Source organism: Aphelocoma coerulescens, chromosome 23, assembly GCF_041296385.1.
Source record: "Aphelocoma coerulescens isolate FSJ_1873_10779 chromosome 23, UR_Acoe_1.0, whole genome shotgun sequence".
In the NCBI taxonomy this organism is placed as follows: domain Eukaryota; kingdom Metazoa; phylum Chordata; class Aves; order Passeriformes; family Corvidae; genus Aphelocoma; species Aphelocoma coerulescens.
In genome coordinates this window covers 6,549,850-6,565,250 of record NC_091036.1, presented here as the reverse complement: position 1 = coordinate 6,565,250, position 15,401 = coordinate 6,549,850, and the positions used below count along the sequence as shown (strand labels likewise).

The window sequence follows — 15,401 nt, the reverse complement described above, 5'->3', positions numbered from 1 at the left end:
TCGTGAGCGTGAAGCCATGGGACAGCAGCAGAGGGGGGTGAATCCCTCTCCCATCCCAGCAGCTTTCTGCTGCATTCGGAGTTGTTCAAGCCTCACCCTGGGACTGACAGCTCGCTTCCATGGAGAGACATCAGGACCCTTGGTCCTGCTCCAGGGCAGCCCGTGATGGGAGCTGGCACAGCGCCGGGGCTGCTGCAGGAACTTGTGCTTATTTGAGGAAAAATTATGCTCTGAAGAGGAGGAGGTTGTGGGAACAGCTCCAGCTCCAGCCGCTCCTCATCCCGCTGCCAGCGACACCTCCAAAACCAGAGCGTGGAGCAGGGAGGAAAATGATCCCAGAGGAATTGTTTGATCCCCTGGTGCTCTCCTCTGCTTGACCAGCTCCTTGTCCTGGTCCCAGCCCCATGGCCCCTCTCTCCCCAAGAGGCTTCCCTGGGGTTTTTGTGTTTTATGGTGGGACTGAGCTGCCCCGTGAGACATCCACACATGGGAGGATGGGGTGGGAGGGAAAACAACCCCAAAAACCCTTCTGGGGGGGTGTTGCTGTGGATCCATCTCTCTGCCAGCTGCCCACAGGGGATTGTTTGTCCCTAAATCTGTCTAAATGTTGAGGTGAAACTTGTGTTTTAATTTATGGCTGCTGCTCCTTGCTGGGGGCCGCTGAACATGCTGGCACCGCCCTCTGACACCCCTTGGGGATGTTTGTGTGGATCGATGGGATCCCCTCTCAGCCTTCCCTTCTCCAGACCGACCAGGCCCAGCTCCCAAAGTCTCTCCTCATCAGGGCGATGCTCCAGACCCCAAATCATCTTTGTGGCCTCCGCTGGACCCCCTCCAGCAGCTCCTCACCTTCACAGTCCTGAGGGCTAAGCAGGCACCGCTAACAACTAATTAAAACAACTAAAAAAAAATCAACCCGGGAAGCGACATCATTTCCAACAACGCTAAACTTTAACAATCCCAGCACGGGCCGTTCTCCTGTGGCGGCCCCGAAATGGCGGGAGCCGGGGGGGGGGCGGGCGCTCCCGCGGTCCTCCCGCCCGCTGGGGGGCGCTATGTGCGGCGCGGCGCGCTCCGGGCCGGGCCCGGCCGCCTCCTCTCGGCGGCACCGCGGCCCACTCGCGCCGCCGCGGCGGCTATAAAGGGCCGCCCGCCGCCGCCGCCGCCCCCCGAAAACGCCGCCCTTCCGCCCGCCGCGGCCGCACCGCGTGAGTCGGGGTCGGGTCCGGCGCTGCCGACCCCGCCGTGGGGCAGGGAGGGCTGGGGGGAGCGCGGGGACGCCGGGCGAGCGCGGCGGCGGCGGCCGCTCCGTGCCTGCCCGGCCGCCCTCAGGCCGCCGCGTGCGGGATGTCGCGCCGCCACAGCCGCTCTGGTTTATTTATAATGCTTTTAGGCCGGGCTAATTTAAAAGGAAGTAGTTGTATTAATGCGGGTTAGAGCTTTATTTGGTTTTATTTTTTTTTTTTTTTTCCTCAGAAGATCAACGGGCCGCCGCTCTGCAGAATCTGGGCTAAATCGAAGGGAAAAAAAATAACGTGGGGTTTGGGAGGTTTTTGCCTCAAAGCGCTCGGGAGCCGGCGTATGAATTTTGGCGTCGTATCCGATCCCTGCTCTCCAGGAGGCTTAACTTTGGGGTGTTTTTTGCTGATTTTTCAAGCTCGCACAGCCCTCTCAGCAGCTCTGTGTCCTGGTGCCCACCCTCCCACCGTCCCCCCCCCCTCCAAAGCTTCTGCAGGCCGCAGCTTAGGCTTTAACTAAGAGTTTGAGTGTTCCCCCAAGATTAATATTTATAAGAAGCTTGACTTGAAACCCCAAGTGTAAAACCCCAGTGGTTGAGAGCGCCGAGGGGAAGATGAACACGGCCGCCAGCAGCTACCCCATGGCCTCGCTGTACGTGGGGGACCTGCACCCCGATATCACCGAGGCCATGCTCTATGAGAAGTTCAGCCCCGCCGGGCCCGTGCTGTCCATTCGGGTCTGCAGGGATATGATCACCCGCCGCTCCCTGGGCTACGCCTACGTCAACTTCCAGCAGCCAGCAGATGGTGAGTGACAATTGCAACCACATTGGGCTTTTTTTCTCCCCCCCACCCCTCATTTTTTCCCCGCTAATTCACGTGTTGCCACGCAGCTGCCTACCACAGTGTTACAGGGTGAGTCGTCCCTTTCTAGTGATGGCAACAGGGATATTTTTTGCTGCTTTTGGTGTCTACGAAATGCTCTGCAGAGGCACATCTTGGTATCGTCTCTTTTAGGCGGGCCTGTTTCTCTCACCGATTCCAAATTTTGGAGATCTGTGTTTGTTCCTCGCGTAAGGAAATAATCCCTGCTGTGTTTCCCTTCGTTCTGGGTCGTTTGGGGTTGTCTCTGTGGGGATTTGTGCAGCCAGCCCTAGCAGAGAAAGTTCAGAGCAGTCAGCTCTGGTTGAGTGCTCAGTTCAGTGACTGATCCCGTGGCTGCTCCACGCACTCCCTGTTCAATAAATTTAATATCTGCTGCGTTTCTGCAAGCAGCTGGACGTGCCTCCCAGTTTGGGAAGTGGTGTTCTTGCTTTAAAGTGAAATAAAATGCTTTGCTTGATGTGTGGAAAACCAGGCTGTCTCCTGTGCAGATGCCACATTGCTTTGCTCTTGCCAGACTCTCCTTTTTTCACACTTTGTTTCCTGCTCAAAGCCAGGTGTTCCAGAGCTGAAGCAGCAGGTGAAAGATGGGACAGGAGAGGTCATTTTGGAACATGCCTTTTCTGGAAGGAAAATGGGTCAGCGTTTTCTGCCCCGGTTTTCAGAGCTTTGCCTGCTGACTGCTGCAAGTTTATTGCTCCGTGCTGGGGTTTAACAGCATCTCTGTGTGACAGAGGCATCCAAGTAGAGATGAGAGTGAGCTTTTCCCCTTGAATTCAGAATCAGTTTACAGCAGTTTTCCTGTAGCCTGTAGTAGGTTTTCCTGCTTTATGTTTTTGCAGAGCTTCCATCCTCTCCCAGGGCAGTTCCTTCTGATGTCCTTCCCTTGGACTGATCTGATTGAGCACTTTTGATCCTTTCTCTTGTCATGCTGATTAAAAGCTGACTTGCACCCCACTGCATAATATCTCATCCATGGCGCTCTCAAAAAAGCTTTTTTTGGGCAGTATATTTGTGTTTTAAAGCTTCTCAGTGAGAAGGAAAGAACCTGAGAAGCCTCTATTTGTGGTCCCATCCTGCTCTGATGAACCTGTCTGCCCTGACTGCCTCTTAAAACACCACCTCGGTACATTTATGTGCTGGACAAAGTTATCCCAGCCCACCTGCCTTCCCCAGGCTCTGATCTCATTTTGCAGGATCAGAGAAATAAAAACAAGCAGCAGAAACAAAGCCAGGAAGGAACTCTGAGCTCAGGTTGGATGAATCCTGGGGAGATGGGGTGCAGAAGTGTAGATGAACATTCTCTCAAAGCAGAGAAGAGTGCTGATGTCAGAAGGGATCAGTGGCTTGGTCCCACGTGCTTTAGCAGAAACATTCTGCACCTCATACAAATGGGGGCCTTCCCAATAGATTCCAAGGTAATCTTTTATGGTTAAAAAAAAAAAAAATAGGCAGGAATTTAGGGGGAGGTTGCACCATTCTGGGCTGCTGGGGAGGCAGCAGACATTTTAGGAAGCTCCTGGACTTGAAGTGATACTTGGACCAAGTAGGTGGTGTCTTGTTACTGGTAGGTCTTAGAAGGTCAAGTGGTTTAAACCTAAATATTGAGTGGTTACTGGGCCACAGAGGAATAGTCAGATTCCTCCTGCCCTCATGAAGAGATGAGAATTTCTGAATTTCTCCTGTCAAACTGCAGCATTTGTTACTCTGCATAAATAAAAAACCCAGCTGCTGGTACTCCTTGCAATGCAGCAGGACATGGATAGATAATTTGGAAGAAGGTTGTGGTCTCTCCAAAACGAACTTGACTACGAAGAAGATGATTTTCAGTGTAAAATGCAGAAATTTGGACTGTTTTCAAGGAAATTTGGACTGCATGAGGCTTCCTGAGAGGAGGAGGAGGGATCTTTGTTTTCTTCCAGGAATGCATAATCAGAAATGCACTTGGGCTTCATCCCACTAAATCTGTGAAAAGCTGAGGGGAGCACTGCAGGAATCTGGTTGGATTTATGGTTGAGAGCAGGTGCTCCCGAAGTACCACTTACAGTAATCAGGAGGTTTTGTGCTCTGCAAACTTGCTGTGGACACACTGTATGTTTGAACTGGTAGTAGGTGTTAAAAAGGTTGATAAATGATAGTTTGCACTTCCCCAGCACCTTTTGTGGAAGGGTGAGTTCTTTGTAAATGTGAAGAAAGCAACGATTTAACTTTTTTTTTTTTGTGTTCTAAAGCAGCACTCTGTCCTTGTGGCCACAGAGCAAATCAAGCAGCCAGGACTCTTCCCCATTTCAGGTTCACGAGGAGCTCACACTGCCACATCCTGAGCACGCTCTGCACTTCCAGGTTCCCCTGTCCAAACTGGCTCAAAGCTTGTGTTTTTCTTTGTGTTTTTGTAGCTGCTGGAGTGATGCAGGACAGGCATTGTCTAACTGGCAGTGGTCTGCTGCAGAGAGGTTATTTTTAGGGAAAATGAGCTCTTGCTGGTTTTGATTGCAGTTCCTTGCTGGAGTAACCAGGGAATGCTGAATACTGAGCCTGTCATCCTGTGATAGGCAGGGTAAGGAAACACTTCAAAGTTCTGGCTAGTTCAGGCTCAGCTGTGGCTGTGTTAATATTTATTCTTCCTGACTGTGAAGAAGGGAAAGAAAACAAACTCAGCAAACAAGCTGAATTCCTCTTTTCATGTGTTCCATGCAATTTAATTCCAAACACTGACAGTCACGAAGTGACAACTCAAGTAACGAAGCAGAGAAGCTTCAGTTTGGCTGCAGAGATAAGATGTTCTGAAAGTGTAGGAAAAGCAGAATGTTTCCCAGGCTGAGGAGGATCCCAGGGCTGGGAATAGATTCGTGTTTCTGTAGAAGAGTGTAGATAAACTTGTTTGTTCTCCTCCTTGAAGGCAGAGGAGCTGTGCAAGGTAAATTGTGAAGGTAAAAGGGAGGAGTTGGTTGTAACTTCAGTGATTGAGGAATCAAAGCCTGTTGTGTGTGCAACCATCTCTTTTTAAAAAAGAAGTGGTTACATTTGCCTCGTGTGCTTTCCTTGCCAGGACTTTTTTTCTCACTGGCCTAAGTGAGAGCCTGGAGGTTTGGGGAGAATAAAACTCCTTGTGTGGAGTTTCATCTGGGTGAATCTTGGGGTGTGAGATTGGTTCTGTGTCCTCAGAGCCACTAATTCCAGCACTGTGTTAGCTCTGCATCAGGGAGCCCATAAGGGATTTTAATTGCTCTTGAGGCAAACTGCAGTGAGTATTCAGGTGCTCTCCCTATCCAGAAGGCCATGGAAAGGGAATGAAAAGGAAGCCTGAAAGGGGCTGTGAGTGTGTTCAGTGTTCTGTATGAGCTGCAGTTTGAGTCTGCTGGAAGGATGACAGGAACCAGTGGGAGAGAAACAGATACAGGAACTGAAATGGCTGAAGCTTTGTGGCTTAAATAGAAGAAAACGAGAAGGTGTTTGCTCAGATTAAGGAAATGAATCAGATGTGCTTGGTGTGAGTCATTCACAGAACTCTTGCAGATCCCTTACAGGTTTTCTGAGGTCCTGGTGGAGTGGGATTGCATTTCCACCTGTGGGTGTGGCACGCATCCCTCAGGGAATCCATGTAGGGCTTTCACCGCTCACCAGAAGTGTCTGGGCGAATTCCAAGCCCGGTGTAATAATAGAGTGGAACAGTAGCAACCTGTTGAAAGAGCTGTGCAATAGTATCTGCTTGGGGAGCTGGTAAGAACCGGGAGGAACTTCTTAACTGCTCTGGATCTGGGTGGTGGCTGCAGAGCTTTCACAGTTCCCCCTGGTTACAGGCCACTGCTTCATCTGCTCATCACCTTCCAGCAGGAGCCTGGTCCTGCTGCAAATGGTATTATCCACCCAGTTTGTGCCCTTGCCAGCACATGCTTCTGCAGGACCTCTGCCTGCTATAAATAAACACTGCCAAATTTGACAAGCTGCACCGGGTCGCCTGCTGAGCTGCCTACTAGGAAAGGAGTGCAGGAAGAACCTGGGCTGCATGGACTGGGAGCAGCAGCTGAGGAATCACTTTAGCCTGGCACTTAATTGTATTTAACACCTTTGTCTAAACAGAGCTGTTGGAGTCCTTAAATTATATTTTTTTTCAAGCAGAGCTTGTTTCCAACTGGATTTATGTGTAGGGAAACCAGCAATGGTACCACTTCAATTTAAAAAGCAGCAAGAACAACAACAACAAAGGTTTCAAAGCACATGAAAAATCCTGAGAAACTTCGATGAAGTAATAGAAGCTGGCATTGGGGGTAGGGAGTGCTGACTTTGGTAGGCAATATTCCACTGGAATTCCTAGAGATGGTTTTGGGACATGCTGAGTGGTTACTCAGGCTGCATGAGCCAAGTCACGTGCAAGGTGTTCAGATTGGTCTTTTCCTTGAATTTTCTGCTCCTGAAATCTAATCAGCAAATACCACAGGGCGAAGGCGGCCTGGGAGAACTGAGCCAAACAAATTCAGAAAGCTTGGGCTCTGCCCTGTTAATTTCCCTTGATTTTAATGCATGTCTTCCCATCTCTTTGCCTGCTCCATGCTGGGAATTAACAATCTTTCTTTCTTCTCTGCTCGCTCCATGCTGGGAGTGTTTTCTGGCACGGAACAGTGCAAGCATCTCAATTTTATGAACAAGATCCTGATGTGTGTATGTAATGATCCTTTTAATACACCAGTAGGCAGCAGAAATAGCCTCGTGGAGGGGGGTTTCAGTGCAGGTTAGAATGACAGTGCTGGCGTTGGAGAGTTTAGATAAACACTTCCCTGCTAATCAGACGGGGTGTACTGACTTTTTTTCCCCCCCAGAATTTTCTCAGCTCTCTTGTCACCTTCAGCTTGAGCAACTTGGGAATCATTTTTTTGGCCACATAAGTTCTGTAGAGGCTGACTCATGTCCTCACAGCCAGCCATGTGTTTGTGCACATTTTCCCTGACCTGACAGGGAGATGATCCTTCTCTCTGAATAGAAATGAGGATGGGGAGATGGGAGCTTCATGAAAAGTAAAACAGCCACACAGTCACTTTTGTTACTTCTTTTTTTTAACCAGGGTTTCCTGGTTTTCCTTTCCTTCTTTGGGTGGAGCAATTTACCTTCATAATAATTCAGAATATAGCTAATAAACCCCAGGCATTTTGATATCCATTTTGCTGTGGTGGTTAATGTATTGCTGTAATGGAAATTTAAAGACTGTGAAACCTTTTATATACTTAGTGACTGTGCTGCAAAGGCCTCCCTTGAAACATTGAGTTAGAAGTCGTTGATCACCTCTGATAACACCCCAAATGCCTTCATGAGCTGAGTAAAATTCAGAAAAAAGGATCACCCACCCACTGGAAACCTTTATTTTTTAACCAACCACAGAAATCTCTTCTTGGCTTCTCTTGCAGCTGAACGAGCTCTCGATACCATGAATTTTGATGTGATCAAAGGGAAACCCATTCGCATCATGTGGTCTCAGAGGGACCCTTCCCTGAGGAAGTCAGGGGTTGGGAATGTCTTCATCAAGAACCTGGACAAATCCATCGATAACAAGGCACTTTATGACACATTCTCAGCGTTTGGAAACATTTTGTCCTGCAAGGTGAGATGTGGTTCCATTGTCCAGTTCCTTTATGGTGGGGACGTGATGAGAGATTTGAGTGTAGGAGTGAAAAAGCGTAAGGAGCAGAATCACAGAATATTCCGAATTGGAAGGGACCCGCAAGGCCCATCAAGCCCAGCTCTTTAAATGCACGGTGCCTACAGAGATGGAACCTGTGACCTTGGTGTTCAAACAGAATCTCTGAAAGGCCCAGTTGACCAAAAGCTCAGGGATTGCTGAAATTACATCAGATTTGGTGGTGAAGTGCAGGAATCCGACACTCGGGTTGTGTCCGCCTCATGCTGACCCTCGGCAGCAGCGCATTTTCACCTGCTGGCCCGTGATGCAGGAGGGACACTGACACCTCGCTTTGCTCCCTCTCCTTCAGGTGGTGTGTGATGAGAATGGCTCTAAGGGCTACGCCTTTGTGCACTTTGAGACCCAGGATGCTGCAGATAGGGCCATCGAGAAGATGAACGGCATGCTGCTCAACGACCGCAAAGTGTGAGTGTCACAGCCGGCAGCAGCAGCGCTCACATGCTCCGGGATGCATCTCGGTATTAACAGGGACACACAAGGCACTGGTTCTCCTGGCCCAAGCCTTGGCCTGCTACCTCTCCACTCCAGGGCTGGTGAGTGACCCTGCCCAAGCCATGGCCTGCTACCCCTCCATTCCAGGACTGGTGGGTTTCCCTGACCGAGCCTTGATTTGCCACCTCTCTGTGAGCGGGCTGGGGTGGGTTCTATGTAGGAGGGCCAGTGGGAGTCCTTGGCCACCCACAGCACACAGGTGATTTTTCTGGTTGGTCTGTGGCCTGTTTGTTGTCTTCTGCTGTCACCCTTTCTTGTCCCCATTCCCAGCTCCTACTACACACTCATTTTTTTTGCCTTGCCGCAAGTCACACATTGTTTATTTCGCTCTGGAAACCGATCTGATTATTGGGATTTTCATTTTTTTTATCTTGCAGATTTGTTGGGAGATTCAAGTCTCGTAAAGAGAGGGAGGCTGAGCTGGGAGCCAAGGCAAAGGAATTCACCAATGTCTATATTAAAAACTTTGGGGATGACATGGATGATGAAAGACTGAAGGAGCTCTTTGGCAAATATGGTAAATACAGAAATGCTTTTATTGAGGCTGTGAATTTCATGAAATGTGGTACTTTGAGTGCTGCTACTGTGCAGTGTCTGGTCACTTTGAGGCTGAGGCTGTTATATGGAAATTAATAATCTTGAAACACATTTGATATTTTACTAACCCTGTGCCTTGGTAACAGGTAAAACGCTGAGTGTTAAAGTGATGACAGATCCCACTGGAAAATCCAAAGGCTTTGGCTTTGTAAGCTTTGAAAAGCATGAAGAGGCCAACAAGGTAGGACCAACTTCTATGTTGCTTGGATAACTTCAGAGAAGAAAAACTTGGTTTATCTTGGGAGCCTGTTTCTGAAATGGAAGAAAATTCTGCCTCGGGTGTGACCTCTTCTAGATGTGGGAACTTGGAAACCTTTTGCACCTTAATAGCTTGACATTCAAGGGTGACTTGGCATTCCTCCAGTTTCCTGGATCCACACAGAGTGCAGTGGTATAATCAAGAATGTTAATTGCTGAAGAAATACTACAGTGCAGGGCTGAAGGAGGAGGAGGGCACCTAGAATGACAACATTGCTTAAAAATGGTATTTTCTAAGCAGAATGCTTGTTAAAATATAATTTTAATTACAAGAAAAGGTGGGGATAAATTTCCAAGTTAGTTCAGCGCTCCGTGGTGTGTCAGCTTGATCTGTCTGATAACTTCAGCTTGTCTTTAATGAGCCTGTTAACAGGAGCAGTGCAAAGGTAACGTGCAAACTCTGGTTTATGGACAGGCAGGGACACAACGTCACCTCTGGGCAGTCCTGTTCTGACAGGATCAGGGGCTGCCTCGCTGCAGCAGCTGAGAGTTCCTTTTTGAACCCTCTGTGCAGGCAGTGGAAGAAATGAATGGGAAGGACATCAATGGGAAAATGCTGTTTGTGGGCAGAGCACAGAAGAAGGCTGAGCGCCAGGCAGAGCTGAAGAGGAGGTTTGAACAGCTAAAACAGGAGAGACTCAGCCGGTACCAGGTGAATAATCTGTTCCTTTTCTCAACTTAGGCATCGTGTCTGGCCTGTTGAAGGAATTGCCAGAGTAGTCATTGTCCTGTGACACATCCTGGGTTAAAACACAGAGGGGTCTCTGTGGTATTTGGTGGCAGAGGGGGCATCAGGGCTTAGTCTTGGCACTGAAAGTGTTTAGGAGGAACAGGCATGAAGTCTCCTTGACTTTCAAATGGGGATCCCTGGAGGGATGGGAAGAGACAGCACAAATCTGCACCGCTCTCTGTAATTTATGGCAGAACTGGGTCGTGTCAGAGGTGGCATCTGAAACTCCCCCACTCCCTGAGCTGCAGTGCTGGACTGGGGACATGTGATGATGCCACAGGAAGGCAGAGGAAATCCAGACAAGCTCCCTTTCACCACAGTGGGACTTGTCTCTACGCCTTTGCAACATTTATCACCTTCAGCTTTGGGTGGTGTGGAAGGAACATGATGCTAAATTAAGAGTTTTCAGATAAATTAACAGCTCTGGCAGATGGGTAACAGTTGATGTGCTTAAGATTTTGGTTTTTTTAATGTTATGAATGTCATGCTGTTCTCTCCCTTCCAGGGTGTTAACCTGTACATTAAAAACCTAGATGACACTATAGATGATGAAAAACTGAGGAAGGAGTTCTCACCTTTTGGGTCAATAACGAGTGCCAAGGTAATGTGGGGTTTGGGGGGTTATTTGGATTTTAAAGCCTGAAGAAAGGAACTTTTGTCTGACATGGCATTAAAGGGCTCTTCTTAACCTGTGGTTATTGGGATTCTGAAAACACCTGGCTTAGTAAATAGTGGGATTGTACTGAAAACTTCATTCCCTTACCCAAAGGGGAGGCAGGAAGTGGCAAACATGCTTGTTTGAGGTGATAAGCATGAAATGGCACTTTCCTGTGTGCATTTAGAACTGCACCAAATCTTTCCCATTCCTTACTGTGCGGTGTGGGCCTGGGGACACATGGTGCTGACAGCAACGCAGAGCAAATCCAGACAGGTGACTCTTCATGAGAACCTGTCTCTACACCTCTGCAACAAGTTATGTCCTGCCTAAAATTTAAAAAAAACACAGATTCTTAGGCTCAGTTGTACTCCATTAGCAATTGATCTTTACTGCAGGTGATGCTGGAAGATGGACGGAGCAAAGGGTTTGGCTTTGTCTGCTTTTCCTCTCCAGAGGAGGCCACCAAAGCTGTGACAGAGATGAACGGGCGCATCGTGGGCTCCAAGCCCCTCTATGTGGCACTGGCACAGAGGAAGGAGGAGAGGAAGGCCCATCTCACCAACCAGTACATGCAGCGCATCGCTGGCATGAGGGCCTTGCCTGCCAACACCATCATCAACCAGTTCCAGCCTGCTGCTGGCGGGTATTTCATGCCTGCTGTGCCCCAGGTGAGCTGCTCTGGGGTTTTTAACCTGTCTGGGTTCAGCTGTGTTCATCTCACTGAGCCTTTCTTATGCCTCTAAGCAAACAAGCTCCTGTGGATGTTATTCTGTGACTTGCCAGCTGCCTGTTCTCTTAATCTGACTTGAGTGTTGGGGCATGTTGTAAACACCGTTCGTGATGCACTTGGATGTTGCCTCTGAGCTTATCTGATCTTCCTCCAGGCTCAGAGCAGACCCACTTACTATGCACCCAACCAAATGACACAGATGAGACCCAACCCACGCTGGCAGCAAGGAGGAAGACCTCAAGGTGAGAATGCCAGAGGCTGTTTTTGGTTGTAGAAGCCTTTGGGGGCTGCCCTTCCCAACAGGAACAATTAATGCTTTCCTTTGTGGGGACGGTCCTGTGCAGGGCCAGGAGCTGGACTCTGCTCCTTGTGTGTCCCTTCCAACTCAGCATATTCTGTGGTTCTCTGATTCTTCCCGTGCACAACCCCTGTAGCTGACTGTCCTGCCTTGCCAGCTGGTTCCCTTTTGAGCTTTCCCCTCATTCCATCCCTTAGGCTTCCAGGGAATGCCGAATGCCATGCGCCAGTCGGGGCCTCGGCCAGCCCTGCGCCACCTGGCCCCTGCCAACGCTCCGGCCTCCCGGGGCCTCCCAGCTGCTGCCCAGAGAGTTGGTAAGAAGGGGTCTCTTCCTGGGCTTTTCCCTTTCTCTGGGAGGGAGGAGGATGCTGTGGAGACTTGACTTCTACTCCCAGAGATGGTTCTCACACCTGGGATGTCTGCAAAGAGCAGAGCCAGCACCTGCCTCTTTCCTATTCCTCGCTGTGAAGTGCAGGTCTGGGGGCACTTGGTGCTACAGCACAGCAGTGGAAATCCAGATGGGTTCGTTCTCACTGGTTTGGGACTCATCTCTACACCTCTGCAACACCACTCAGAAAGCTCTGTAGCTTGTGGGTTTTGCTTTCAGAGGAGAGCATCCAAATTAATTTTATTCCAGTGAGCAGCTAAAAAAACCACCAAAGTGTGGCATCTATGGATTGGTTCTAGGGAGAACAGCCCCTTCCTGAAGTAGCCAGCTACACTTTGGAGAATGGTTTCTAAAGAAGTATCACCATGCAGAGCATAGTTGGAATTCAGAATTAGAACCAGACATCCCAGCTTGTTTGCACGTTGCTGCAGGTGTTTGTCACTGTGTTCTCCTTCCTTTGCAGGTGTTGGCACAGCAGCACAGACTTTGGCTCCCCGTCCTCCTGTAGCTGCCCCTGCTCCCAGGGCTGTCCCTCCTTATAAATATGCCTCAAGTGTCCGCAGCCCACACCCAGGTGTCCAGCCTCTGCAGGTACCACCAGGGGCTGGGCAGTCCCTGCAGTTTCACATGCAACTGAAGTATTTTTATAAAAACTTCAAGCTACTTTTATGACCCAGACAGTCCTAATTTGGAATTTACAAACCTGGCAGTTGTGCCTTTGCCAGGGGCACCCTGGTTGGTTTATCTGTCATGTACTCACAAGCCCTTTTGTAGCCAGACTTGCTGTAAGGATATTTTTCTTGGTTCTTTGTTCCTGTTTTGCAGCCCTTTAAGTGTCTCTCCTCTTTGCCAAGTTCCCACTGGGGTATCACTGAAAGAAAGAACAACATCCACACCCGCTTTTTTTAACACCTCATGATGTGTGATGCAGTTTTTGTGAGATATTTACAGTGCCCCGTGTGACATTCCAGGGTTTTGAGCTCAGGACTTGCAGGGAGTGTTTGTGAACCTTGGGCACCTTACCTGCCCTTTTCTGAAGCCTGAAGTGTGCTGTAGGCTTGACAGAGGTTGTGTTTTAGGAGGGAACATTTTAATATTGTCTAAATATGAAGCAATCAGCCTCATACCTATTTCATAACCCTTGTCTGCCCTTTTCAGGCACCTCAGCCTGCAGTGCATGTGCAGGGCCAGGAGCCACTGACAGCCTCCATGCTGGCTGCTGCCCCTCCCCAGGAGCAGAAACAGATGCTGGGTGAGTAAAACCCCAGTGCTCACCGATCATTTTTCATCCCCTCAGGTTTCAAAGATCAAAACTCACCTGTCTGAACTCCTTTTTCTCCCTCAGGAGAACGTTTGTTCCCTCTGATCCAAGCTATGCACCCCAGCCTGGCGGGGAAGATCACGGGAATGCTGCTAGAGATTGACAACTCGGAGCTGCTGCACATGCTGGAATCTCCCGAGTCCCTGCGCTCCAAGGTGAGCTGCTGTGTTCCTTTTGTGTTGGGGGGTTCTGAGCAGGGAGAAGATCTCACTGGATTTGTCTCCCCAGGTGGAGGAGGCCGTGGCAGTGCTGCAGGCTCACCAAGCCAAGAAAGAAGCTGCCCAGAAAGTGGGAGTGGTTGCTGCTACCTCTTGAACCAGGATGACTGGTGAGTGTCTCAGTCCTCAGCTTCAGCAAAAAGCTTCCAGAATCAGCAAATAAAACACGGTTGGTAGTGAACAATTCATGTGGGTCTGTGACCAGCACTTGTCTGATTATAGTCCACTTTTTAACAACAAAAAGCTCCTAATGTCGTTCCTCCCGGAAGAATCCTTATGTAGAACTTAAGGAATATTCTTTAGATCCCTTAAATAAACAGCAGAATGGTGCTGTTGAAGTCCCTGAGGTGTCCCTTGCAGCTGATGTGAAAAGGAAGGACAAAAACATGGGGATGAGTCTTGTGGAACTGCTGGTCTGGGAAACAGCCCTAAGGAGCTCTGGTGACTTTGAGGCTAAGCAGGCTCTTCATGCCCGTTCCTTATCCTGGAAACCATCTGCCTTCAGGATATATTAAATGTTGGGAACGTTTCACTGGATAGGTCTGTCCACACAAGTGGTGTCACCTGTGTTTGGAGTTGTTGTGGGACAAGAAGGTTTTTGGTTATTGGAATGCCTCTCCCTGTGTTTAACGCTCCATTTCTCTGTGGGTTGTCTGGAATTGCCATCTCCAGTATTTCCTGTGGTGCTGCTGAGATCAGATGTCACGACTCAAGCCGGTGAAGAAGGATGAGGATTCTTATTTTATTCTTATTTTCACTGGCTGATTTAGCAAAGAATTTGAGTTTCTCGTGGATAATGACAATTTCTGATCATCTGACCACCACAAACAGCTTCTCCGTACCTTCCCAATTATATTGCATTCCTTATGGCTTGGAATGCTGGAATATTCCCTAGTCTGGAGCTGACCTGTCTCCCCTTTTTCCTTTAGGATACAAAGAAGCCAAATAGCCCCTTCCTAGACATCAGCTCAAGATGTTTGAAGATTCTTCACTGTCCTGCAGATCTCAAGGCCGTGCATTTTATCACATAGTTATATTGCATTTTGTAAATTAATCTTAAAGACCTTATTTAAAAAGCCAACTCTGAAGCTTGAGGTTTCCAAAACCAGAATCTGGGGGTTTGCAAGCTTTTCCTTTGCCAGAACAGAGCTGCCCCTTGTGTCTTCTAAAGAGGACGTTGAGGATTTTAGGCTGGAAGTATTTTTGTGAGTTTGTGTTTAATTGAACAATCCAGTTTGGAAAGTTTGGGAAACATTTATCAATAAAGGAATAAACTTGCACTGTGTTTGTCATCATTTCTCTCTGTTGGCTGAATAAATGTGGCGTGGCTTTGTGAAATCAAACTGATGGGCAGTTATTGGGTGGTGAATACATTCACTTGGGGTTTGAGTTACCCTGCTTGTTGATTTTGGATAATGAGTATTTTGAGGCAGCTGGGTTAAAACTATGCCTGGGCCAGTGTCTGAAGGGGTGATGGCTGTAAGCAGTGCTCTAAGAAGGGTTGGGGGAGGTATTTTCAAGTGGAGGGTACAAGGGTTTGGGCTCCCTTTCTGTCATGGGCTGTTCTCTGTTTACATTTCTGCATTTTCAGCTGCATCTTTAATGGTTCTGCTGCTCTTTTTTAACTCCAAAGGCGGCTGAGTTTCGGCACCGGCATTGATAAATGCCATTTCGGGTGTTCCTTTGGGATAAAAAGCGTTCTTTAGGTAAACACAGAAAGAACCACGAGAAGCCCTCCGCCATCCCAGGTCCAACACCGCGCTCAGGCTGGAGCTGAACGCGCCTGTTCCTCAGCGCATCCGAGGCTTGGGGGAAGGACGGGGGCTGCAATGGCTTTCCCCGTCCCGGCAGCGGCCCCACGAAGGCGCTGCCGGCCGAGGGCGGGGCGATGTCGCCGTT

General features: G+C 49.0%; 1 protein-coding gene and 3 non-coding genes across 4 annotated transcripts; all 4 read left to right on the top strand.

Moving 5' to 3' along the window:
- Positions 1 to 1,099: 1,099 nt before the first annotated feature.
- PABPC4 (poly(A) binding protein cytoplasmic 4) lies at positions 1,100 to 14,782 on the top strand. Its single transcript, XM_069036034.1, has 16 exons — positions 1,100 to 1,208; positions 1,477 to 2,045; positions 7,520 to 7,713; positions 8,102 to 8,217; positions 8,682 to 8,821; positions 8,988 to 9,082; positions 9,674 to 9,811; positions 10,395 to 10,490; positions 10,943 to 11,215; positions 11,432 to 11,519; positions 11,773 to 11,889; positions 12,427 to 12,554; positions 13,122 to 13,215; positions 13,309 to 13,439; positions 13,513 to 13,612; positions 14,432 to 14,782. The coding sequence occupies exons 2-15, from the start codon at positions 1,853 to 1,855 to the stop codon at positions 13,597 to 13,599; spliced, it is 1,890 nt and encodes a 629-aa protein (XP_068892135.1). The 5' UTR covers positions 1,100 to 1,208; positions 1,477 to 1,852; the 3' UTR covers positions 13,600 to 13,612; positions 14,432 to 14,782.
- LOC138098179 (small nucleolar RNA SNORA55) lies at positions 10,105 to 10,240 on the top strand. Its single transcript, XR_011146560.1, has one exon. It is a non-coding gene; the product is annotated as a small nucleolar RNA SNORA55 (small nucleolar RNA).
- LOC138098178 (small nucleolar RNA SNORA55) lies at positions 10,736 to 10,863 on the top strand. The gene has a single exon (XR_011146559.1). It is a non-coding gene; the product is annotated as a small nucleolar RNA SNORA55 (small nucleolar RNA).
- On the top strand, positions 12,013 to 12,145 carry LOC138098177 (small nucleolar RNA SNORA55). Its single transcript, XR_011146558.1, has one exon. It is a non-coding gene; the product is annotated as a small nucleolar RNA SNORA55 (small nucleolar RNA).
- Positions 14,783 to 15,401: the final 619 nt, after the last annotated feature.